A 27,853-nucleotide genomic window follows, 5' to 3' on the forward strand; every position below is an offset into this window, starting at 1 on the left:
TCTACAAAGGGGACACAGGACAGCAAAGAGCAGGGACATTGTGGTGAGGAAAGCATGCGACAGAGAGGGGAGAAGGCACAGAAATAACACTACATTTGGACAGTGCAGCAATAATATCCTGAAGTGAAGAATTAAAGCAGTTCCTGGTTCAAACCAACCTGCAGTAACCTGTTCATATCTTTACAGAATAAGGAAAGGGAATTAGGCTAAATGGAAAGGACAGCAGACTTGAGCCATAATAGGAAAGAGAAAATGCAGGCTGAGGGACAAAGGGTGTTCTGGGGACCCTTCTGAACTAGACAACCCTTGTAGGCTAAACTACAAAAATGTTTGTGAGGCTGGGACACTACAGCACTTTTAATTTAAATAATTCTCAGCACCTAAAAAAATTATCACCTTTAAATATCTTCAGTAGTAGCATTGATCAGTGAACTGTATTTTAACAGTTTTGTAGTAATCAGTGAGTAAAATGCTATAATAAACTAGCATGATGAATACACAGCACTCCCAACATCCCCCAAACCATACTGACTGCTATTTGACCATTCCAGCTCAATACACAAACTCAGCTCATTCAATCATTGTGTTCACCTTTAGCAAATAGCTTGATCTCTTAGAGTAAAGTGACTTTCTCTGCCATTAATCCATAGAAGTGCATAACACACAGTTGGAGTGCAAAGATGCTCAGATGAAATTACAAAGAACAAAGCTTCAGTGTGCACATCCATTTGCTCTCTTCAACAGAAGTGTTGCCCAGGTATTTATTAGAAAACTACCTCCACCTTCTTAAAAAATTCCTAGTCTTTGTCTTCATAGCACTACTTCCTTCCTCAAACCAAGAAATTAGACCAGGACAGCCATCACATGATTTTTTTCCCAATTCCTTGACTATTATCACAGAATCTTTTCTCCTATGATGCATAATACCAAGAATATTGACCTTTAACGTCTTACAGAAATGTAACTGAATGTGATCTAGCAGTTCATTTATTTTACAAATATGTTAGATCTTCCTGAACTTTTCGGCCTGACACAAACTGTGCTAGCAGATGGACTACCATTGCTTTTGCCACAACTTGTGATGTCATTTGGTGTTTCTCCTGAAGATTAAATGATTTTAAGTATTTTTATTTATGTTATATTAAATATATGTAATAATTTATTTTATAAGTACATTCTAAATATATTTATACTCTCAAATACACATTTTTTATATTTCTCAGTGTTTTAAATATCAATAATTTAACCTTCCAAAAGTATAGGATGTGACAGTACATATTTTTGCAAGCTTTTCTAATTTTTATTTTTTCTCTCCACTTTGGATTATAAATTAATGCAACTGTCTAGCAGTTTGGAGATCAAGACTGTGCATAAAAAAGTCCTTTTAACTCCCACTGGAAAGAAAAAAAAGGAAAAAAAGCAAGAAATAGCTATAAGAGAATGATTTCTCAACAATCAACTGTATTGAATTCAACCACTGAAGTTCAGGTTCTGTGTAATTACATATATTTTAGTAGCTTCTGTTTTCTTGCGACCTTCTGCACACTTACTCCAAAATAGATTATGAGGTAATCAGTAAATACAGACATGGGTAAGGGTACAGTTGTAACTGAAGAAGGTTACAAACATGATACTTGGCAGAGCACAGACACTCTAGAGCTTTACATTGAGCAGCGTTTGTCTCCAGAAGCACTTCCAGATGCACACCCCTCCATGCTCTCTCTTCCCTAATCCTCTCATTCATACAGCTACATGCATAAAAACCACAAAGACACTGATTTACATAAAATTATCTCACTCCATTTTATTTAAGATTTTCTCCTCCAGTTAGTAAAAGAAAGATGTGTCTCTCTTTATACATATGTACAAGTTCAGTTACAAAAATAGACAGCACATTCAAAGAGAAAAAAAGGCTTGGCATTTGTCTGATTCCCTCTAAATATCATATATACATGTGAATAGAAGGGGACGGGGGAAGTCTTCATGAGTTAATTAAACATCACCTCCCCCTCAATTATCCCCTGCAAATCTGTTCAAAAATCAATCTAACTAAGCTCAGTTCTGCTATTTTCAGGTGTGCAAATTAGAGGCAGAACCAACAGGAAGCACTCGCTCTACACTGTAGGACGCCAGGCAAAGGATTTGGGGTCAGAAAAAAATTATAATAATAAAAAAAGAAATCATCTTCCACTGTCACAGCCCAGACCTGCAACTCAACTTGCTTCTCTCAAGGGATGAAAGTGCCCCGGCAGAACAGCCTCTTAATTCAATGTGTGAGACAGAACAACTGTCCCACACCTAAATCTCAGTGCAATGCAGACAACGCTTACAGCAAAGCAAGGGGCTACGGGCAGGGTTTGTGCATCAAGAACGGGGAAGGAGCAACCAGGGAACAAGAACATGGATGGGTGCTGGCAGCACTGCCTTCTACCAGCCTTGTGGGACACGGCTACTGCCCGCACACTGCGGTGAACTCAACCACGCCAGTATGTGTGATGATCACAAAGATGAAGGGAAAACACATTGCAAGAACAGTCAATGGGATGGCTGGGATATGAGACAATTTTTTCCCCAGGATTTGGCTGGAAGGGGGAATGGCACAGTTCTCTCTCAGGATTGTTTTTCATTGCTCCTCTCACAGCACTGTAAGCTGCAGATCCATGCTCTGCTACGGCATGGTGAGAGAAGCAGCACAAACGCCTCCTCAGCGCTTCAGTTTTCCTCCTTCTCCAGATTTGTACAAATAGAGCATTATTTTGTTTCTAAGCTTTTAAGAATTCTACGCACCACAAAAATGAGAGAAATCATTCTGAACACGGTAAGTGTTCATCCTGATGAGAACTCCGAAATGCAAACCAATCACTAGCCTGTGGTTTCTTCCACTGTGTGAAGCAGAGGCTGTGCTGCTGCTCTCATGAGGCCTGACAGCGCTCCCTGTATTCTGCAGCTCTGAACAGCTTCCTGACCAATGATGCTGTAAAGAGTCCACTCCCTGGAAACCACCTGAGACACCTTCCTTTGAATTCCAAGTCTTTAAAGAACCCAGAGACCCACACCAGAAGAATCCAAGATTTTTTTTTATCACACAGCATCTTCAGCATAGCCCCCAATTACTCCTGCATGTTCACTGACCAGCTGCCAGGACAGAGATGTCTTGTGACTCTACAGGATTCTCCTGGGGTTCAGATACTGATTTCACAAAACAAAATTAATGCTGGGCTCCAACTCAGGCTATAAGAGAGGAAGTATACTGGTGTGACTTCAAGCACACACAGCTACAGGATATTGCATGGAGTAGTTGGATGCTTTCTTACCCCAGACTCCCTTCCCTCCTTCTTGCAGTGTCTGCAAAGATAGTTTTTTGGAATACACATAATCAAAGTGCTCACATATACCACCCACTCCCATTGTGCTTTGATTTTCTTTCCACACATGTGCTGGACAGCAGCAAGGCATTGTTAGCATGCCTTCAACTGGCAGGGTGGTCTACTCTGAAAGCCAACACAGTTCAGACAAGCTTTGGGGGTTCAATATACTACCGACCACCTGAGGTGTGGGCACCTTTGCTTTGCTTCCGAATTGAAGTTTCTGATATGAGACTGCTGGTCAGATTTAAACTTTTGGGGGTCCCACAGACACTGTTTCCTTTGCTCAAAGGGGAGCTCAAAGGAGAAGAGGCGCTTGAAGGTCCAAAATCTGCAAGTCCGGAAGGCCGAATGATTGCTGTTTGTAGAGGGCTACTTGCAGACATGCCTAGCAATAGAAAAGAGAACCAAATTCTACATGAGCATATTATTCCACTTGTGGTTCTTCAACAGCAGACAATGTATCAACAATCAGTCCTAAGTCTGTATTCATGACTTATGACAGTTTAATCAAGAGGGATTTCCTTAAGATACAAAACACCTTACAGTTATACCCTTGGCTATCTTCAGGTGGTGTGAAGGTGCAGCTCAACCACCATCAGTTTAGCAGGTTTTGGAATGTGATACTGTAACTTCAAACATGATGCAATGCAGGAAAACCACAGGTACAGCCATAGCATAAACAACTCTATCTGATCTGTCTGAATGACACATAAAAAAATCCTCACAACTGTCGCACTGTGTTAGGAACAGCGAAGCAGTATGACATGACTCTCTTAGCTGCATTGTCCAAGACAGCAAAGTTTATTATTCTTAATCTTCTTTTATACACTTGTTTGAGAAGGTCCAAGAGGTAAAACTCTCATTGGTTATTAAAGCAACACATCACCATCATTGGTTAACACCCCTTGACTGTTTTCCTAAACACCACCTGCAAAGATTGTTGTCCTTTACCAAGGACTGATTGGATTCTTTCTTATGCCTTCTCAGGCCAGAGTGAGAAGCCCATGTGACTTAGTTTCACACAGGCTCTGCTTGCTTTTTGCATTTAGTATCCACGCACAACCAACAACAAAAAAAAAAACCCAGGAGGAAAAACATTTGGTATGAGATAATTCAAAGGGCAGTCATAACTCAAGGTCATCTGAGGTAAAACTGGCTATTCTGTCACCGTGTCACACTTTGTACTGCCTGGATCTCAGAATACAATGGACAAGACCGACAACACAACACTTTGAAGCCATCTCCTGACAGGCTGCAAGCAGCCATCACGCAAGCTCACGTTGGCTGTGCTGTGGGCAGCCCTGCCCCACATACCTTTGGAGACGTTGTACCCGTAGGCTGCGTACGCCGCCGCAGAGGCCGCTGCTGCCCCGGCCTTGGCCCCCGCCATCGCCGCTGCGCTCCCCGCTATCGACTTCCGACTCCTGCCTTTCCCAGTGCCACCTTTGGAGCCGCCCTTGGGACGACCCCGGCTTCGACTTGACTGGCCTCTGGCAGCGAGAGACGAATCTTGCATTGAAACGCCTGAACAAGGAAAGAATGTTAAAACGGGGACTCGTGCAGTGTTTCCTGTGCCTCACAAGTGAGTCCAGCATCAAAGCTGCCAACCAGTTACATTAACACTGCTCCTATGTGGCATTTACAGTAACAGGGACACTGTAAGCAAGCAGCAGTCACATGAAAAGAAATTATGTACAAAACTTCACTCTTCAGCAACAGTATCTTATTAACTGCAACTACTTGTTGCATTATTATGAATGGAACCCACAAAGAGGTGGAGGATTCTGAGTTCTACTTCAGGATGATGCATTTTCTTATTTGAAGATGGAGATGCAGCTATTTTCCATCTACTATCTCTGAAGAAATGCGTCAAGAACTATGATTCTACTTATTTCACTGTGGAAAACTACAGTAATTAAAACCACTTGACATTATTTAAAACTACAATGCACTTGAAAAAATTTGCTCCAACCACCCACTGGAGATAGAGAACTAATTATTAACTCAACACCAAATTAAAGGAAAAGCTTAGAGATTAATAGTTCTGTGGTTGTCTGTAATTTGGTAGCAAGCTTAGGGGAAGGAGAGCCCTCCATAACATTGAAGCAAAGTTTTGAAGTAACTAACACAGAAAAGAGGTAAGTGTGGTGAATGACTACAAACAGATTTCCTATCAAATCAGAAGTAACTCTGCAATGAAAAGGCAATTATTGTGCCCCCAAATCTTGCCAACCATTCATATATCCTGGGTAAAATGCAGAAAACCTATCACTTTACCATGCAAGGTCGAGGTTTAATAAATGTTAATAATAAATCAAGGCAAGAGTACTGACCATTCACGGTGTCTGAAACCGAGCCAGTAATGGAAGCAGGAGAGTTTGTTGCCCTTGACTGAGGTGCTGAAGAAGCTGGATCATCCACAATCACAAGCATATCATTACTGCTCTCATCAGGAGGGATAGAGCCCATATGTAATTCACTGCTGATGGATATCTAAATGTGACAGAGAACAAAGCCATTAGCTTCTCAGGTTAGGAAAGGGTACGAAAATAGTAAGATGTTCAAAACCTATACAATCACAAGTAATTGGTACTTGTTCTTTCCCATTTTCTCTACAATAGCAGCCTGAGCATGATACCTCATCTGCCTGATCACACCACACTTTATTTACACGCAGAGCAGCAGGAAAGATCTCCAATCACTATTTAATTTCAATTCATGAAAACACATGTTAAGTTATGAAGCAAAAGACTAATGAGCTCACAGAGATTTAAGTACATTTGAAACTGCAAGAGACAAAATAGGATTCTTAACCCACTACTACTGCTAATAAAAATCTTGATCAATAAAGGAACAGTACAATATGAAAACCTTAATTGACATGGCACAGAACAAAATACATTTGCTGCTAAAACCAGTTTGAAATTCTTCACACACAGATGAAGTAAAAGAAGCTGTGTGCCACTGAGAATTTTAAATTTAAATTCCAGAGGAGAAAAAGCACAATAATTCAGAACCTGATGCAAGCAAGGAAGCAGAGATGGAGACACAGATGAGACTAGTGAGGGTATGGTACTTACAAAGATATTGAAAGTCAAGGAGCTATTTGAGGGATACTGTTTGGCTCAGGAGCAGTGTTCTTGCTAGGGAAGATATTGGTATGGGAGAGGGCACATGGTTATAAATGTGAGCATGAGAAAGGCAGGAAAAAGGGACAAGAAAATAGGAAGAAAGTAAGTGGGACTCCAGGTAAGAGTGGAAAAATTTCACGGACTGGAAGGGAGGGAAGTCAGGGCATAAATTCACTGTAAGAAAAGGGAGGCAGAGAGTGAAGAAAGAGGGGAATAATGGAATGCCAAGTAACATGAGGAGCTGTAAGGCAGCTTATTAGCAGCTGTTGCATTTTCAGTAAACTATTTTCACTTGCATGGCTCACCTTTAAGACATGTCACTTCCCCACATACTCAAAGCTCTACAAGAGCTAAAGTAACAGACAGCAAGAATCCTACTAGATGTAGGGCCACAGCTGAAACAGTATGTGGGTTAAAGCAGCAATGAGTCTTACCTCACTGAAAGGACTGGGCATGGCAGAGTCTACACTAATGAAAGAGTCATCCCCATCAGCAGACAGGTTGGAGTTATCAGCTGAGGGAACAAATGGGATCACAAGGTTCATGTTCTCTTTCTTTCTCTTCCCATCCAATTCATCTTCCTTCTTCTTCTGAAATAAATGAAGTAATACCAGGAATGAAAAGGCAATAAAACAGAAGTATGGGAACAAGCAACCCAAAATCACAAAATCTACTGCAGTATTTTAAGTTAAGGAATGCCAAATGAAGAATTTCCCAAAACAAGTTTCTAAAGGATATGGTAACAGATCCCTTAAATGCTTCTTCTTTAGATTTAGAAGGGTTTTGTTTGTTTTTCTTCATAAAATAGCTGGAATGATGGAGTATTACTCTTACAAAATTACTTTGATTTCTAGTACCTTTTGGAGCAAACTTGAAATTCTTTACCATTACACAAAATTCCAATTAATTAACACAAAGCCTCCCTGTCTTAAAACCTCAGAATCTTCATAAACTGATTTTAATGATGCTTTTTAAACAAACTGACCTTCCCTAGTTTCACAGAAGCCTCATAGCTATATGGGTTTTATCTGTGTTTGGTATTTCCTTTATATTTCTCTTTTGTCCTTGCAGAACAAAACTTTGATAAAGTCACCAATTTAATGATCAGTTGATTGTCAGGTTTGTTTGGATAGGCAGTACTTCCCTGTTTTTGAAGCTGCTAATGACTAAAATACAGGTCACTATGCATTACTTATTTTGTAACATCCCTCTTCTGTGTAAGGAACTGCCACAGACTGACTTTCAACAGCAAAGGCAAGAAGGTTAAATCATTAAGGCTGCCTTGGCATAAAATGTTTCCACATTCCCTAAGTGATTCTGAAGCTCTTCTGGCTCTGTCACTAACACAGGCAACTTCTCTGTATCAAAGTACCTTCTCAGCATATTTTTCCCTTTTACGTTTACGTTCCTTCACACGATTTGTTTCCTCTTGCTGTCGCTTCTCTTCTTGACGCTGACGCACTGTTGGAAAAGAAATACAAAACTGTCACCATTGGAAAGATATTTTCTATTCTTTTATGAATCTTACATGAAGTTCTAATTCTAACAGAACTGTGAAGAAAAGTCAGTTGTATTGAAACTATTGAAAAACATTGAAAGCATGACTCTATTGTATTGAAACTATTGAAAACATTGAAAGCATGACTCTATTAAAACTATTTGTTTCCAAGTCACTAGAAAGTCTTGCAGGGAAATTCTTCTTTCAAGCAACATGAAAGAGTATGCCTCTCTAACTTCAAAAAGATGATGAAATACAGCACTTTTACAAATACTTTTCTTGTCATGACCTACATAGTTCTTCTCAAAGCTCTGTCATTCAGGAACAATGTAATGATCCTGAGTGAGTGCCAATAAAAACTTAATCACATCATCATGTCTCATTTTGCACAACTTCATTCAGCTCAGCAGTGATATCAAACCAGCTTGTACTAACAAGAGTTGGCAATACAAAAAGAGACAGGAAACAGAAGTTGTTATCAGCAATACATGTGTTTGTAGAGATAAAAACAAAGATTTCATAAGGTAATGAAGTGAAAACGGGAGAATTGCTGAAACACCAATTTCACATACATTTCTTTTCTAGTTCCTCATCATCCAGCAGAAGGCTGACCACCTCTTTTGGCTTCAAGGTGTCAGGTTTGAAATTGCCACCTGAAATTACCATTCGTTGAATCTAGAAGGAAAGAAACAAGTGAAGAAAAGCAAAAATTAGTCAAAGCAGCCATGAAAACATTTCTCATTACCCACCACTGAAAGCCAGCTGCAAAAATCATGCAAGTACATCTTAGTCAGACTTAACCAATTTCTCCATCATACCAAAGTATTTCAGAGTATAAAATACAAGAAGCAACTGAGATAGGAGAAAATTACCACCCCTTATAGAAAGCTACATTTTTTTTCTGAAGTACTATGTAATAAACTACAAATTATAATAATATTAAGTAATACCCTGCTGAATAAAACAAAACAAAAATACAGCAAAAGCTCTCTCAAGTATAATTCACCCATTCAAATTTTCAAGTAACTGCACAGAGGATAATGAAAATCACTTCTTAAAGCATGCAACATTTTTAGTCTCCTTGACTGAAAACCGTATCTCCATCATGAGTCAGTGTTGCAGTTTAAGCAATTCACTCAGCCTCTTGTTACTACAACTGTATTTTAAAAAACCAAACAACTAAGAAGAGTTGAAACTTAACAGAAGAGAACAAGCTTTAACATAAGGCAATTTCAATGATTTGGATCACCAGCAGAAGACTACACTTAATTTTCAGGCTGATTTCAGGTAACTCTAGTGCAGTATCTCAAAAAAAATGGTTTCAACAAGGGAAATGTGAATGTATTCAGTTGCGGCAACATCTTGAGCAGCATCCAAGTAAGACAAAAGCCAGAAGAAACTCCAAGTACACAAAACATTTGAATGTTGTATATAGTGTACCTACTGCTACAAAAAAAACATTAATCTCCTTACTTATTTTCTTGCCAATAAAGTATCCTGAGGTTTAAAGTTCCTAGTACACTTACTGCTTGATGCTACAGGACATTGAGCTTTCCTGGCAACCCTCACACCTCAAATAATTTCCACTTGATTGCCTTCCAAATATCTTTTAAAAAAAATCTGCTGTTGTGTAACACAAGAGGAATCAGTAACTCTGACACAGCAAAGACAGAAGCCCTAGTCTTAAAGAAGCCTGAGTAGTTTCACTGCAACATAAGACATAGCTTTCATGAAGTCTTACTGTAAACAATTAACTTCTTTCCAGTTCATATAATGTCACTGGACTGCTGCTGTGTTAGACACATATTTGAACAAAGACACTTCCTTTTGCCTTCTCTTCTGTCTCCCTGCAGACGCTTTTTCTGTCTCTTTACTCGTATTGATTGATATGTGCTTTATGATACCATTCCTGTAACTTCTTGTTCCAGGTGAGTTCCTTATTCCTACCTCACTCTTTTCCTTTGCCCGCTGCAGGATGCGTTCCTCAATGGTGCCTTTACAAATCAAGCGGTACACGGTGACTTGTTTGGTCTGACCCAGCCTGTGGGCCCGGTCCATGGCTTGCTGGTCTACTGTTGGGTTCCAATCGCTGTCATAGAAAATTACCTGCAAGGATTAAATGAAGACATGTTTAGAGCACCTGGTGATTAAACAGACAGAAATCCAATATACTGATAACAATAGAAGTTCAATTATGTTTCACAGAATTAGAGCCCCACTGTTGGCTGTGTTGAATTAGCCTTGCCCAGTCCTATGAAGTCTCTTCCATTGCATTTCAGGTGAATTCAAACTAACTGGCACTGTGAATGTTTCAACTTCCACAGAACATCTTTAGTATCTTCTTTAACAGACCTGACTGGGAGGCACAAAATTCCCAAGTTTGTTATCCCATTATATCACTGTTGTGCAATCAATTATAGACTAAGCACATCATGGACACATTTTAGTGTTACTTACTGTCATATCAGAATTTCATGCAAAAAGTAATACTCCAATTTTTATTCAAAACCTAGATAAAGTTTAACATTTCTAGAACTTGGACTACAAAAAACTGAAATGCCACATTAAATCCATATTGTTCTATCACTCTAATATGACATTATGCACAATAAGCACAGAAACTAAAAGCATGTTAAAAAAATTTAGACAGCCAAATAAAGTATTAAAGTTACACAGAAAAACACAGACCTAAAAGTGCTCATGCAAGGACCCTGCCTGAGCTTCTGTCTGTTTATTTCTTCTTTTAAACCCTGAAAATCCTATGGATACTTGTTTTCTTCTGATTTCTTGCAACTCCCAGCAAGATTTTTTTTTTTGATTCAGAGATCTTTGGGTTTGTGTAGCTAAAGACTTAAGGTCAAATCTGCAAGCACACCAGGTGCAGGTCAGAAGCACAAGAATAGCTGTTAATGAAAAGATGAATGGTTCATCAGTATTCCTTCCCTAGTGATTAGTGGCAGCTGCTCCAGAGTGCAAATCCTTGCAATTCACCTAAATCAGTCTTGTCTTTACACCTCAGAGGAAGAAATTTATCCTTCCAGAGTAGTTGATGCTCAACTACAAATAGTTTCCTACTTTTATAGGCATTGTTTCATTCTTACGGGTACAGAAGAAAGAGTAACTATTCCACTGGTTCCTTTGGAACTGAACCTTAGGAGCAAAGGGTCATTCATACAGTGAATGCTGTTCCATCTAAGTGTCATTTGCACCTGTAAACCCCTTAAGTAATCCAACTCCTTTCTGGAATCTGGTACTGAAATATGTGTGCAGCGGGAATAAATTTCCAACTATAACTGTGTACCAAAATGTCCCAATATTCTACAACTTTATCATCAAGATAATATTACATTGCAAATAACAAAGTGAACAGGCTATGCAATTTCACAATGTGAATGGCAGTACTGAAAATATTGATCAGTATGGGCAACAGAGTGCCAACTTTCACACAGAATGACCGATTTTCCCACATAAACAGTTAGCAAATTTCACCTACCGTATCTGCAGCTGTAAGGTTAATGCCCAAGCCACCAGCTCTTGTACTTAAGAGGAACACAAAAATATCATTCCTGTAAAGGAAAGAGATTAAACCCTTATTTTGTGCATGAACAAGGAATAACCACAGATGCAATTTTTTTACCCACATGAAGCGGTCAGGGCTATTTCTTTTACTCGAACAGTTCAGAACACTTTGTGCCGCTCGTTCACAGTCAAGGAAAATAAACCGTATGAAAGAGTGAAAGAAGGTAATCTACAAATGAGGACTGTCTGAACATGTAAACATTCAATTCACAATAGCAGTTTATTAATCTGTATCAGAACAAACCAGGGCCTGTTTATCTTGTCCACACTGGAAATTAAGATTTCATATAGACAAAGAACAATCTATTGTTTCACAGAACTGACCCGATGTTAAAGAAATCTTGTCTTAATGATACTCAGCTGATAAAAATAAAAGTTAAAACTGTGTAGATGCATGTTTTGTTCTAAATTTGGTGCTTTGAAGAGAACAAACAAGGAGACAAGCCTATATGTAGCATGACCAAGTACTGATGAAAACTCAAGAGGTAACAGCAAAATCAAAGTTTCTGCTAAGGTTCTGAACTGCACTGGTGTATTTGCAGGGTCAGGAGTATTTAGAAGTGGACACCTTATGGATCTATGAGCAAGCTGACACACACAAAGCAGACAGTACACTAGTAGGGACTCCAAAGACATTGACACAATGTCCTTTTCTGCTTAAGAGAAGACAGTCTGGAATGCCACATCCTTTTGGTACTACACAGTCTGAACAACTTGGCAAATGTAAAATCAGTAAAGTACCAGAAATTCTTGCTGAATGAACAAGAAGGAACTAAAACCAAGCTGTCAATCTTTGGACTTTATCCTGCTGGTAACAAAGCCAAAAGAGTCAACAAGTGCCTGTTTGCTCTGAAGGTAATCCTTGGCCAGGTAATCTGCTCTCTTGTAACAACAGTGGGATGTGTCAATAGGCAGTCATCCAGCTGTGAAATGCTTCTGGATATGCCATATGGGAAGGAAAGCAGACAGAGCCACAGACTACGTGATCAAGTTATCATCCCATAGCTACATATTTTCTGCACCTTGCAAGGATATCCTGCAGAATAGTTTAGTCTCAGTCATGCTTTTTTCCCTGGAAATATTTCTCATAAGTAAATCATGTATAAGAGGAACTCAACTAACGTTTTTATAGGAATTCTTGTTTAGACTGGCTGACCTACATTTCAAAGGGATTTCCTGCTGAAATTATTATTTTTCTTCAGTGGTTTTATTTGTTATTAAAAGCAAATTCTGTTCATTAATAAAACCATTTTTTTCACTTCTTTTGGTTAAAGGACCTTACAACAGAAGGAAGTGTCAGGATTCCAGGAGGACATCATAATCTGCAAGGAACTTGTTTCTGACACCTGGAAACAGGCAGAAAGAAAGGTACTACATGATCCTCTCACTTCTGTGCATGTTCACGTTCATTAGAAGACTCATCATTGCAACACAGTCCTTCAGGGCCGTGAGCCTTGTGAACCAGTGACCTGAAAGGCCTTGACTCCTATCTTCAGCTACAATATTTTGGGACCACTAACATAAGGAATTTTCTCAAGTCTAGAATGTTGCTTTCACCCTGCAATAAACATCTATCTATGAACCTAACTCCACTGAAATAGGAAAGTGACCTTCTTACAAGCTCACATGAACACACAGGAAGGATAACCTCACTGTGAACTACCGTACCAAAATGACATCAAGCCATATCTTATGATTAAAAGAAAATTTAATAACCATAAACTCAATCATTTTAAGTAATGTGCCCTGATTCGCTAATTAAAATTGTCAGGATCCATTTTGGTTTACTGAACCAAATGAATGAAATGAGGAGAGTTACCCTTCCTTTCTACCTAATAAAACCCACATCTTATCTTTTGTATACTAGTTTAAGGTTTCTTAGTAAAATATGGTTAAATGATTTGTTTTGCAGAAAACTAGGTCACTTTCAATACTCTAGCATATGTAAGATTTTCAATCTCATCTTTACAGTGCCAATTGTCATAGCATTTAATAACCATTGGACATTTGCTGCTTTTCTACTTTCTAAGCAACAGCTTATTTGGATTGGCAAGAAGTACAATAGGTGGCTATTGTGGTCAGCAAACCACCAAGAAACTGTTTCAGATAAATGAGGTCAATTTGATATAAGGAAAGATAAGTGCAGATTTCATTTATTTCCATTACATCTTACACCAGTTTCCCAGGTACATGCATTTTAGCACAAACACATCCTGCAAAATATATTACCTGTTCTGAAAATCTGCTACCATGTCCCTTCGTTCAGAAATCTTTGAAGAGCCATCCAATCTCATGTAGGTGTGTTTCCTATAAACCATGTATTCCTGCAAAGAACATGCACCAAAAAAAATACAGTTGTTCTTGAAACTGTTCAGTCTTGATTCTTTCAGAACCCCCCTACACACAATAAAAGCAGGATTGCCAATTACAACAAGGTTCCTTAAAGATCATCAACAAATGTTCTGTAAGCAACACTTGATAATAATACAATTATTATGAAGTTAAAGCTACTCAATTATATGTTGGCTTCTGCATTTCATGTAAGAGATAAATGACAATGTCAGTTCAGAGTTGGGGATACATCTGCTGCACTGCAGAGCTGGTACATGCCTTTTCCTATAAATAATAAGTACACAAAAATCACTAAAATGGGAAGTTTGTTTTTACAGATTTTAAATTTTTACTAAATCCCAAGTTTTTACTGCGCAAGCAAATCTTTCCAAACAAACCAACTGCACCTTCTCCCTGCTGATTTTATACCATTTGACTGGTGGTTTTAAAAACCTGGTGCTGTGTGTCTGTCCAGGCTTTATCTCAGCAGTGAAGAGCCTGTGAATCCCTTCCAAAGGAGAACACTGAACATTTCACTGGTGTGTCAGTCCACAGTTGCTGCCAAGCAGTGGAACTGAAACCATTGCCTGAGACACAAATCAAATGGCATCAGCTAGGAATGCTGTAAGCAAAGGCTTTTTCCACTGAGACATTTTTCACGCTCTAAGGTTCTTAGCATTTTTTGATACCTGTGCAATTGTCAATAAAATACAAATTGCATACAAAGCTCAAATAACCACAGAGTTTCTCTGGAAAGATATTCTCTGGGATGCTTAAACAATAGGATCCTTGCTTGGCTGACAAGATACAGCACCTACTGGTTACAAGAGTTAGGTCTAACCATGCTGGTGCATGAGTCTTTTTGAGAAGCTGTGAGTGCAAATGAAGACAGAAAGGAACAGATAGTGCTTTAGCAGCAAGAACTATTGGATTCATCTTGCTCCAAACCACAGTGCTCAGCAGACACAAAACTGGTGTGCTGTGAGAAGACATGGAAATTCTTGCACTCTAATGAACATTCTGACAGTACCATGCCCAGTTTTCTTTTTCACCTCTCCTTCAGAGCTCCTGAGCCCTTTGTGTTGGGCAGAAATAGTGAAAGAGCTGCCATAAGGAAACTGAGAAAAAGACTGAATGTCCTGGGGTGACTTTATGGTACTTGTATCCCCAATTGTCTGTTCTGTTTATGCTGGATATTAAGTTCTGGACCTTTAAGACTGGTTCTGAGAGCAAAGTGGGGGAAAAAATGATGCTTCCAGATGCAGAGGAAGCAAGCTGCAACATGAGGCAGATGAAAGAGAAAATTAGGTAAATAAAACAGTGTGGAAATGATGAGATCCATACTTGGATTACCTCTATGAAAAAGAGCTCATGGTTAGTAGGATTTCTGGAGTACAATACAAGTTCAAAGCAAAGAACAGCTGCTTCACCACACAGGCAAACAAATCCTAATTAACTATTAATTTATTCAATTTCTATGACAGGTTTCTGTCACCAACTAAAACCAGAGATACAGAGTTGTCAGTTAGGCACTATGCCACCTTTTCTCCAGATTCGATAAATTTTTTTACTATTATCACAAGAACCTTCTCCTTTCACTTCTTTGTTACTGTCTTTATCTGCCTTTATGATGATTCAACCTTTTTATCTTGATTTAGTCTTCCCTCATCTCTCAACCACCTTTTCATTATCTGTCCTCTAAACAAACTTCAGCACAAACAAAAAACAACTTCTTTCATTCCATCAGGTGCATTTATCCTTATTCCAGACTACAGACATTTTCATAAAGGCACAAAGTACAAAAGAACAACTTATTCTACACCTGCAGTACCAGCATTTATTCCCTCAGGTCTGCAATTAACTTTGTACATTTGCCCTTAGCTAATCATCTAACAGGTTCTGATATGCCTCCATCCACCTTGCTCTGATCAAGGTGGATACTTCACAGTAGTGCTCATATCACACAGTGCTCATATCAACTGTTCACTTTTGCCATGAACAGGTTTTGTGCAGTACTTTCCCAAATATTAACAGTATACCCTTTCAATTCAGAAAAAAAAAGTAAAAAGAAATTCCACATTGCAATTCATACTACACTTCTCAGCAGTTCAGTGTTCTGATCACTCATAGAAATGGCATGCCTTTAGCTGAAGAGAGACCCTGATGGCAAAGATATTTAGAAGGAAATATACCTGGTCTCCACTGCAACTGTGGAAGGCATAGGAGGACTGTTCATTTTTCTAGTTCGCCACAAGGAATGATGGATTGGGGTGGGTGAAGCCTCACAGGGAGGCTTCAGTCTTACAGAGACCCTTGTATTAGATCTGCTTGAAAAATCTACCTGCCAGTCTTATTTAGTGTAAGGGGTCACCAAGCCATCAGAAGCATCAGTCTAGGGCAACCAATGAAACCCTTGCAACAGAGCACCTACACGGGAAACTAACACCACACGATGACCTGAGTATGGTAAGAATGCAGTGCTGCTAAAGCCAGCACTCTTATGGGTTTCCACATTGATACTTTCTCAGGAAAATGTTTTCCCTTCGTTTTATTTTACAGTCTAAACTGAGTAATCTTATGTTTTCACACAACTCGTTAACTTTTGGTAGAGTACAACAAAGACATTTTACTTCATGCAGAACATAATTTGACTCCTCATCTCATGAATACAGTCTGATTCCCACTGAAACCATGGACAATTACTCTTAGAGTAATTTCTCTTCTTTACAGAAGAAAGCAATCACATGGAGAAAAACAAAATCTTAGAAAGTATGAAATACACATCTTCATGAAAAAACAATACTAGAATTATAATTTATCATCTTCTGTTGAAAGAAAACAATTTTCCTCTTTGTATTCATATCTGCCATTTTATAATGGCTGAACTACGCTGCAGCTCTTCAGCTGAAGCTACATAAAACAAACATGGTTTTATAACTTTGTAAACAATGTGCTTTGTACTCTCTGCCCTGCATAGATTAGGTTAGTGCAATATAGTCCAAATACTGTTATAAAAGACATCCTGTGTTTTTTCATATTCAAGCAGGCAGATATATTTTGACAGATCAGGTAAAATTAAATATCTACAGATGCACAGCTTTTGTAAGGATTTTCTTATTAACTGAGTCCTTGATTTTTAGTTTGCTTAACTTCAGCTTCTGTTACTTGGGTGGGGAGAAAGAAAAACAGAGGACTTAGTAGGTGGCTTATTTTGATAATAAAACACAAGTGTAATTGTACATTCAAGAGATGGAATAGCAAAATGGTGTGCTCACAAGCCTTTCAAATGGAATGCTAAGAGAAAAGACAGAAGCACTCAACACAGCTTTATAAGCTTCATGGTGTAATGCACGGTATCAACAAACGTACACCATGTCCAATGTTTGCCAAAAAAAGAGGCATACAAAGCAATGCCAGGCAAAGTGCCAAAATACAGAATTGCAACCATGCAAGTTCTGTTTTTCCTCACAGCAGCAAAAACAAAATTCAGCTTGTGATTTGTTATTGAACTATTAACTGCTGACCTTAAAATACTCTCCTGTTCATACAGAACTCATGACTTAGGCAGCTATTGATTCAGGCTTCTCACTTTTTCTCTTCAGTTTATTGTAGAGAAGACAGCATCCTAGCTCTCTGATGGCACAGCTGCTCATCAAACAAAGAGGTGTTTTTTTCTTCAGAGGCAGAATGTCTGTTTTTAAATTTTGACTTCATTCCTTACTTCTTTCCTATCCCATATGCCAGACAAGCTTTTAATGTCTACAAAACTTCTGAAGAGGAATCAGATATTTGAGGGAAGTGGTAATAGTCTGTGAAATTACAAGCAACATAAACACTACAAAATTTACCACTGTTCTCCCTCTTCTTTCCAATAAAAGAGCATGTAGGCAAATGAAAAAGAAGGAAGCAGTTCAAACCAGCAAAGAGGATAATTAGGCCATGCAACCCCTTGCCACAGGGCAGTGCAAATGCGAACACCTACCAAGGTGTCAAGATGCAAATGAACAACTTCATGGAAGAAGAATGCATGTTGGACTAATGAGTATATAGGAGGCACACATGGTTCAGAAACCCCTAGAACTGCAAACTGCTGGAAATTGAGTGAGTAACAGTGAATTATCACTATTCTTATAGATTTTCCCCATACCACCTGCTGTTATACACTTGTATCAGCAAAACACTAGGTTGGACCTTAGATCTAACTTCGTATGGCAGTTCTTACATTCATATATTAATGCATATACTCTGGTATAGTAACTTTATGTCAGGTTTGCTGCATCCAAATTATTGTACTTCTCCAAAATAGTGTTGGCTAAATCTCCATCTTCATAATTTGTCTTCTGTCAGCTATAGCTGTCCTACCTCCAGTAAGTCAATCATCCGCGTCATCTGGGAGTAAATGAGAACTCTGTGTCCTTGAGATTTCAGCCGTGTCAACAGAAGATCAAGCGCATGAAGTTTTCCACTGTCAGTGATCAGACTCTCTTTGTCTGAAAGGAAATAGAAGAAAAGCAGGTAACTAATAAAGCAAACCCAGATACCTGCAACAAGTTATCTTCTAAGTTCTCCTAGCACTTCATTGCATTGTAATCTCTGAAGTAAGGAGGTGTGAGGGAAGGAACTGCAACATCCCTTCTGGCTGACACTTAAAATCACAACAAGTTTTGTTTGCAGGGATAGGAGCATACGTATATGATCTATGTGGCAAAATCTCATTACAGCCTGATCTCAAGTACAGGCTCAATCCTTTTTTTGGACAGCCACATCCCTCAGCTAAGGTTTTATTCTGACCAGATCAACAAGCACTATATGCCTTGACACTTGAAGAAATATTTTCCACTTCACAAATAAAAATGCTGTCCTTAGCACATTTGCTGCTACCTGCTGCTGAGCTTTAGACTTATCCTCTGCAGATCAAACCCCTCACCTTTCCAGAAAAGAAGAACACAGCTGTCTAGGTCATTGTAAAACAACAATCCCCTCACAGCAGTGCCTTGTTCTTCCCTGCCCTCTCCTTTTTTTCCCCCTTTTGTTTTGTTTAAGAAATGTTTCCAGATGGCAATCTTTTCAGTCACTTCAGATTTTATACTTCATGTCCTCTCTATTTCAGCACTGCTCATGGAAGTATTTTTCAGGAAGGAGATCTTCCTGTTTGTACATTCTGTACATAAACTTCAGTAAACAATACATTACTGTTGAAAGAGGATGAAGAGAAATTTTCTTCCAAAAAATTATCTGTTGGAAAGGCCGTTGATGATTCTCTATTCTTCTGGATGTCTTAGGTTTACAGCCAAAACGGAAAGCTGACAACTGCAGATGGTGCAGGCTAGTACAGAACCCAAGTATTTTCAACATGCCAAGCAGGTAATGTTCTCTAATATCTAGCAGGTAACACTTCTGCACATTTCTTGCTTCATAGAATGAATTAACTCATGGGCAAAAGAAAATTCAGCTTTCTGTAAGGCAGTTAACTGTCTTGCCCAACTTCCCAATTAAAAGAAAAAAGTTATATACAAAATTAAATCTTTCATCTGACCCCATGCATTTTAATATATCCAAAAGCAGGTTCATACTTGTAGAAGAGAGGAGCACAGATCACATAACAGCACTCCTAAAAAGATCTTACAAGCACAGCAGGAAACACAGTCCATGAGTACCAAAGTGATGTGGTAGGTGTGCAGTGATGTGGCAGAGCAGTAAGCGAATCCTGCAAGTACGCTACGGGCTTGCTGAGAAAAGCACAAATGCATTTGCTCTCTTTCAAAAATATCTTTAGCTTAAATATAAATAATGGACTTGATGCTGGAATCTACATCAGAATATGCAACTGTCTCCTTTCTGAAATTCAAAAAATTGTGAGTTTCCATATGGTTTAAAATAATTAGCTATTCCACTTCCTCTGTAAATCAGTGCTGTGAATGTTCTCTCCTATGGTAATTTTAGAGCCATGCACCTGCAATTCACTAGCTGAGAACCCAAGACAAGGCAGGTCTGCTCTTTCTTGCTTGTCTGCCTATCTAGACAGCGACTTTTCCCCCCCTTTTGCTCTTCCTTTTGGCAGTGATGATCTTGCTCTGCTTGGAGCAAGTACCACATCACTGCTTGAACTGTTAGCAAATACCTTAGGGAATCCATTAACTGGAGAGCTGAGCCAAGGAAATACTGTAAGGAAAACTCAAGTCCACACATCAGGCTGGCATTTGTTCTAAGTGCAACATAATGTATAATGATGCATTCATCTCTAGAACAGCATTCAGTCTCAATTACATGTAAATCATTAATAGCTTCATGTGTTCTTTCTAAGGAAAACCAAATTTTCAACTTAGGCAATTAAGCAAAATGGAAATAAATGACTTACAGCTAGTTGGTTTTCAAATACACCTATGGAAGTCAAAACCTCTTTACAACAGCAGTGTTTACTCTTTATACAAAATGTTATTATTTCCTTTAATTATAAATACAGCCATGACATTCTGCTTTCATTCTAACTGGTCAGCTTGCTATTTCAGAACAAATTACATTGAGTGAAGCTACATGAAAAGTCTAGATTTACGTGACAAACTAACATGATTATTAACCAAAAGCTATCTAACTAGAAGAAAACTCAGAGAGCCAACAGGGTCTGTTCAAAAGTCGGTGTTGACAGGATCAGATTAACATATTAGCGAGTTTCCAAAAGCAAAATACTGTCTTTCTCACAAAGGCATGAATAGGTAGAATTAAGCTTTGCTAACTGGAAATGATGCATGTCCTTTGCTGCTGGCTTCTGAAGTTTCCATTGTGTAAGTTACTATTTTTAAATCGCACTGAAATGCAAATTACAAGTAAAGAATTTATTTGCAGATGATATGAAAAGTTAGCAACTTGTTAACACTTCATAAGCCATCCAATATCTAGCAGCAGAGCAGACTGCACCGGTGAGAAAGTTTTTCAGGTTTTTTTAGGAGAGCAAAGCAGTACTACAAAAAAAAAAGATTTATCATCTCTGGAAGAGAAAATAATTTGTCCTTAACCTGGCACCTTTAAGCATGTTATCCTGATGCCATTGTGTTTTCCAAGATCCAGTATTTTTCTATGCTGAAAGCCTGCCACCTAGTGCTTCAAACAACAAATTCTGGAAAATGGTAACAGAAAATTTACTTTACTTATGCTATCTTCAGAAAACACCAAAATTATTCAAAAGAGAAAAAACCCTGTGTCTTCCACCTCTCAATAGTTTCTCTCACTTCTGTTTCTAATTTTCTCTTATCTAGGAGAAGAAAAAGACAAACTATTACTTTTTTTAAAGGGGATTTCCAATATTTGCAGTTCTTTACTTTTAAAGATCAGCAACAACTTCAAATGGCAAATTCTTTGGGTTTTGAGTTTTTTTTAAAGGAACTTTTAAAACTGTAACTCAGTCAGGAGATAGGGGTCCTGTACTACACTGTCAAAAAGCTCTCCCTAGGACACAATTTTTAGGTCCTTCAGCGCTGTATGAAATAAACAAGAAAAAGGAACCAGACCAAATGGCTCTCAGTCTGAAAAAAACCCAAACCCAACTGCCTCCAGCCATGCTAGGATATGGACATAAATTATCTACAAGGGGATACAGTGGGCCTGGGAAGAATAGTTACAAATGATTATGACTCAGAATAACCTTTGTCAGGAGCTCTGGCTGATGACTGTAGCTGGGCTCAGCGCTCTCTGGAGAATGAGAAAAAGTGCCTCTGGACATGCAAAAAGCAGAGGAAAGAGAGATAAAGCCTGGGTTCCAGTTGACACCCCTGGTTCCCCTCCTGACGGCACAATGGGGTCAGTGAGGAGCTAGCTGGCTCTCACAGTAAACAGCCAGTGAGGCCAGTGCTTTTTATCGATACTAAAAGGACTCAGACACTTCCTGCCATTTAATCCAGGACCATTTTTCTTTCAAAGAACAGGAAAAACCTCAAGAGATTCCCACAGTGATCACAGCTGAGCCTGCTGCCAGAGTACTGGGACCGCTGAGTCTGGGAGAGGATAGATCAGGGTTTAGGAGAGAGAGGTGTCCCCCTTTCCTTCTTGTCACCTATTTGCTAGACCAGACCTTCACAGCAACTATTCCATTTGACAGCTGCTAGACTTTAGCCTTGCAAATGGCTCCTTCAGCACATCACTCACGTTCTGTAAGGCACTGTGCCTGCTTCTGCACCTATGAAAACAGCTGTCCTGTTGTGGTGTGTGCCCTCTCCTCTTCAAGTAAGTTTAGGTTTGACTGCTATTTTCCACTTAATTAAAACACAGCTGTAAAAACTACTATTTTACTCCACTTCTAGGTCCAACTCTTCCTAAATTAAGCCAGCTTTATGTAACACACTCATTCCAACCTCCTTCTCAACCAAATTCTGTTGTGCTTTGACAACAATGTCCCTAACCTTGCACCTATTCTTTCACTCCCGAAAGCTTCTTGTACCCTACCTTTATTCCTCTAAATTTTTTTTGCTGATAAAATCCCCAGCTTAAAATGGAAGTCTTTCAAGAGAACGCAGCCCTGTCCCTTTCCTGCATTGGCTACTTTTCTGCATTTCTCTATCCATGTCTTCCATCTTAATTTAATTTCTCTCTTCAATACTTCCCACTTTTCTGCTACAGTTATTAATTTTCTTTTTCCAAGTAAGTGGCAAACAATTAAGAGAATTCCTGAAGAAATTATAAAATCATCAACTATGACTATTAATCCAGTGCAAGCTCATGAAAAATGGTTTCTCCATTACTTAGGTACAGATGTGCATGTGTTTCAAATGACTCCAAACACTTCAAAAGGTACCTTCTTAAACCAGACTGTAGCAAGCAAAAGGCCATTTTCCCTTTACAGTACTAACTTCCCCTGCCAAACATCCTTGACCCAAAAGGGTCTGGGAATAACTTTGCATCTGGCAGTGTAAGCTGTTTTTCCTCTTGGCTATCTATCAGATCTCTAGAACTTTCTGCTTGCTGCTCAGGACTGTGTTCTGACAGCTAGAGCATGTCTGGCCCATGAAAGTCACCACAGTACTGGCAATCAAACCCTATGAGATCTTGGATTACTTTAGTCTAATTCCAAGAAAATACAAAGTGCATTTATTTTACTGGCACACTGGTACTCTTTTCCCACTTTATAAGGAAATATGAATAAGTCTTTATTTCAATCAAAATTCAGTAAATCCCTCATACCTTATTTTCCAGGACAATTTCCTCTAAAACTTAGTCCTCAAACCAATCCTTCTCACGGGAGACGGCTACAAGTAATTTTAACCTTTTTACTAGGAAGACCAATAAAAGATCTTCTATGACAATATGAAGCTCTTCCAACACCTTAGGAGGCAAGGTATGTCTCTTAACTTTTCATGCAATCTTCCTATCTCCAACCTCAAAATGGTATTTGGTTGTGAGAGCAGACTGCTCTAGTAAGCAAGTCTACCTCTTTACAATCCTTTGGATGACTGACATGCAAAAAGAAGTTTGTAAGCATTAGAAAAACCTGTATTATAGTTCTTTGGTAGCCATCAAAGATTTACTTCAGACAGAGTATGCAAGATGATGGTATTTTAAGGTACCAGGGTTAACTTTTACTCAGAAGGAAAAACAAGCACATAACTACACCCAACCCTTCAAAAAGCCCACAACCAAGCATAAATTACCACCAAATAACAGATGTCCTTATTTATCTCATCTCCATTCCACTACAACTTCCAAACCTACCTGGTATCCTGATAAAAGACCAGCCATTCTGAGGCCTGATCCCTAACAGTCCTCCTGGATGCTCTGGGAAGAACTGAGAGCACTGTTTCAGCCAGTCAGCTGCTAGCTCAGGAGATCCATGGAGTACACACTGCTTTGCTTCAACACTTCCTCCTTCCCTTAGTGCCCTGCGCTCGTATTCTGCACTTCTGTCATTGCAGTAGAACTCCAGTGGCACAGCTGTTACCTACAAGTAAAATAATAATAATCAATATTATTGTTCACATTTCTCCCTGTCACCAAATCCCCAGTTCAAGTACCTTACCACGGGATCAAATTTTGAAAGTCAAGTCATTATGAAATGTAGAAACAGAAAACAATCTTTGGTTGGGCTTAAACAAAGCAAAGATGCAACATCTCTCCACACCACAAAAAACACCATATGAACCATCAGGCACAGAAAACCTGCCTTTTGATAAACTATGCTTTGTGTGAACTGCTACACAACTGATAGCAAAGCTAGAAGAGTACTATCCTTGCTCTATCTCTCCTTTTGCCAGGATTTTATTTATTTATGTTTAGTTCCACCCTTCATAATCAAGTACTTATCTCCTTAGCAGAAATTACACATATTGTCCTTAACAGAAATTCATGCGATAATTCAAAACTAGAGAGAGTCTTAAATTAGAAAGGGATAAAAAAAGAACAGCCTATTTCTTGGGCTTTACAACTGCTTTGAGCAAAATGGACCACAGAACTGGTGCTCTTTTTCTTGTGGCATTCTATGAATCCTATGCCCTATTACCTGTTTCAGTATCTACAACCCAGCTGGACATAGCAGTGTTGCAAACACGGGAAGTGTGATTTCATGCCATGTGAGCTGTTCTGGAACAGCTCCATCAGTTTAACTCCCCCCTCTTCTGCCCCATCCACCCAAATCTGTACAGAGTGGAAGGTGCACACGAGCCAAACAGCTGAATGCCAATGGCTGCAAGGTGCACAAGAAAAACTCTGCTCCAGCAGCCAAGGCTGGATTTTGTAAAATCTGCAGCTTTCTCTTATCTCTCCCTCACAACGGTAAAGGACAACAACCAAAAGCGGCACTGAGCCATGGTACACAGCAGGACAGATTGCTCTGCTGGATTTAACTTCAGATACTTCACCAGGAGTTAAATAACATGATCCAAAGTAAACACAATTACAACACTAACACAAATATGAATGCAAAACAGTTCACTGTCTAGCACAAAAATTAAAAAAAAAAAAAAAAAAGAAAAAAGAAAAAAAAGGAAAGAAAATTACCAACTTCTTTCTACCTTTTTTGAATGTAAATCTGCTTTGGGAAAACATTCTGGGGTGTTTACAAAAACTATTTGTAACCAAGTTTACAAAAGAAAGCTAGTAGAAGCTTTTGCATACTATCTAAAGACTTAATAATGTGTTATAAACTCACATAGAAATGAAAAAAAAAATTTCCTATTAAAACAACCTTACAGTACAGGCTAGTAACAGAAATTTGAAATGCCAGACAATTTCCTCACCAATATAAGAAGCAAATGCATAATTAATTTAGAAGTCACAGCTTTTATTTCAGAAGTACAATCAAAAAAATCCCCCATGTACATTTAAAAACATTGTCATGAATCCTAACAGATGTGCAAAATTACATTTCCTTCAGGTATATGAAAAGCGATGTAACAAAAATGAACGACAGAGAAAATCCAGACTGTGAGAGTTTTCACATCTAAAAGAGGTAAGTGGGGCTGCATGGGAAGAAACAGTACAGGAACCTATAGGTTTTCATGGTGAACAGTAAGCAGTGGACTTCCTGCAAAACTGAGATGGGGTGGGAGTTAGGGTGATAATGGGACATCTGAAACATTAAACACAATAGAAAAACCATCTTTGTTTTGGGGATGAAAAGTTTCTGAATTTGAAGGGGGTTTAAATTTTTGTTCCAGGTTACTCTAGTGTGATGAAACTGCTATGTATTGAGAATAATATATACAACCTTGTATCATGCAAATGAAAATATTTTAACAGCTTATCTAGATGATAAGCAATAGATAGTTTAATTATCACCAGTTTTAAACACTGTACTTTAGAACTGTAAGGTAAAGAGAGCAACCCATACCTCAGGACTGCCTGGTATCTTAGATGTTGGTCGTACCTCTCTGAATATTTGTCAGCTAACTCAAAGTAACAGGTATTAAGCAAGGTTTCCTAGCTGGAACTGTGGCCCATACCAGTCTTACAGGAGCTCTTCCCATAGGAATAAATTGATCTCAGTGACTTCTCTTTACAAGGGGCAAACAAATGTTTAACCAGATTAATGACCACAGCTGTAGGGCAAAAAAAAACCACCAAAAAAACAACAAAAACCAAAAAAGCACACACCATCTTTGCAATAATGGTAAAGCCATTGTATCTCAGGATGCAAAGAGCTATTTTAAAACCTGTCTATGGGTCTTACACACAGTCACACAAAACATTGCAAAGTGAAATGGGCTGTGCTAAGGCTTTAAACACATTTCCTCTACCTAAAAGGTGCTCTTAGAGTTGCTGCTATCCTGTACTGCCACCTGCAGTCAAAGCATATGTTTAACCTTTGAGAGAAAGGGCAAAACCTCTTTCAAAATACAAAAAATTCAAAATGCAAGCAAGTTCTGTCACCTGAACAGTGCTATACACCACAAATGATGGTACAGACTTAGGTTGTTTAAGAGACACTATTCACCATCACATTTCAGTTCACATTTCTACACCGAACAAACTGGAACAAATACTCTTTTCAAGCACAGACAACCTGCCATACTGATTTCCAAGACCTAGATTTTCCTCTCCTAGGACAGGCAGCCACTACACACAAAACAGAACAGACTAACTTCTGACACATAAACACATCTTATCTACTGAAAAGAATACACAGATGTGTACCACCCCAGGATTTTTACAAGACAAACAAAGTCAGAAGATTCTATAAGCCATGTTTCATTTAACAGCTCAACCAAAGGAAGAACTAATAGGAGACAATCTTGAGACAAACTCTGTATGCCTCAGTGCTACTTCTAAATTAATGAGAACTAGTCTTCCTACATATCCTGTGCAAAACTCACTGACCTTTGAGGACCAAAGATTACCTTTACCATCAGTTCCTTTTGTTTTTTTAGAATGCAGACACATATTTCTAGAATAAAGTCCTGAATCTTTCACATGCCCTTACAAAAGAAAATAACACTTTTCTGAAACAGATCCACCCCCCCCCCCCCAAAAAAATCTTTCATTCAAGTTTCTTCACTCTCCTCTTTATTTTGTCATGGTGCATTTTTTTCAGTTTTTTTTCTTACAGGTTTGTTTTTGTGGTTTTACTCATAACAAAAGAGCAGTCCTTAGAACTAAACCCTCCTCTGTCAACACATTACTGTCAAACTGATTGATTGTAAGAGCCATGGTTCAGAAATACATCAAAAATACAGTGATAGGGATGTATGAATGCATTTCCCCCCTAAATTAAATAACTTAGTTTAGCTAAGGCAATTGTAACATGCTTCCTGCATTTATCTCCATGCAAAGTTAACCTTTCAGACATTGTGAGATGACCAAAATTGTTTCACACAATATTTCAGTCTGAAAATTAAACCAAACAGTACTACTCAAAATTTAATTAATTAGCTTCTTAATGGCAATGCAACATCCATCCTTCAAGCTACACTTTTTATGATTGAGACCTGACTGTACTCATGAAAACTGCCAGCATAGAAAGACTGACTCCCTCCCTCAAATGCTTCATAAACATACACTCCTATTTCTATCATTTGCTCCACTGACTTCTCAAAATTCATCACAGGTCAAACAACAACAGAAAGCTATAATTTCTGGGAACATATGTACTCTTTCTGCTCTTTCAGGTCTTCTACATTCCTGCAAGAAGCTTCTAACAAGCATAAAATTAAGTCTTTGTACTCCTAGAAACAAAAAGACATGTCCACACTTCATCAATTTTATATCCCAGCCAAAGCAAAACAAGTAACTTTTATTCAGTAGAATAATGTCAGATACTATTTCCTTTCGCCTTTCCCTTCATTTGTAGCCTTCTATGCCCCTCTCCACCCTTTCTCCTGTAGGGGAGCAATTCAGCATATTTTTCATTTGTGGTGTAACTTTAGGTACAAAGATGGAGAAATCAAAGGAATCTGAAGGTCAAGTGATTTTCACAATTTACTCTCAGAATAACCTTTGGTTCTCCAGCGAGGCAGTACACTGTAATG

General features: G+C 38.6%; 1 protein-coding gene across 4 annotated transcripts in view; it reads right to left on the minus strand.

Moving 5' to 3' along the window:
- Positions 1-1,778: 1,778 nt before the first annotated feature.
- INO80 (INO80 complex ATPase subunit) overlaps positions 1,779-27,853 on the minus strand; it is a 64,926-nt gene continuing 38,851 nt past the window's right edge. For all 4 annotated transcript variants that reach the window (XM_015630721.3, XM_015630723.3, XM_033515401.1 and 1 more), the window contains exons 26-36: positions 23,607-23,832; positions 18,270-18,397; positions 13,806-13,900; positions 11,491-11,563; positions 9,945-10,103; positions 8,570-8,672; positions 7,872-7,960; positions 6,934-7,089; positions 5,702-5,861; positions 4,683-4,892; positions 1,779-3,753 (exon numbers count right to left, since the gene is read on the minus strand). In XM_015630721.3, coding sequence (XP_015486207.1) covers positions 3,536-3,753; positions 4,683-4,892; positions 5,702-5,861; positions 6,934-7,089; positions 7,872-7,960; positions 8,570-8,672; positions 9,945-10,103; positions 11,491-11,563; positions 13,806-13,900; positions 18,270-18,397; positions 23,607-23,832 — 1,617 coding nt within the window. In that variant the 3' untranslated portion in view covers positions 1,779-3,535. The remainder of the gene's footprint in view (positions 3,754-4,682; positions 4,893-5,701; positions 5,862-6,933; positions 7,090-7,871; positions 7,961-8,569; positions 8,673-9,944; positions 10,104-11,490; positions 11,564-13,805; positions 13,901-18,269; positions 18,398-23,606; positions 23,833-27,853) is intronic.

Source organism: Parus major, chromosome 5, assembly GCF_001522545.3.
Source record: "Parus major isolate Abel chromosome 5, Parus_major1.1, whole genome shotgun sequence".
Classification (NCBI taxonomy): domain Eukaryota; kingdom Metazoa; phylum Chordata; class Aves; order Passeriformes; family Paridae; genus Parus; species Parus major.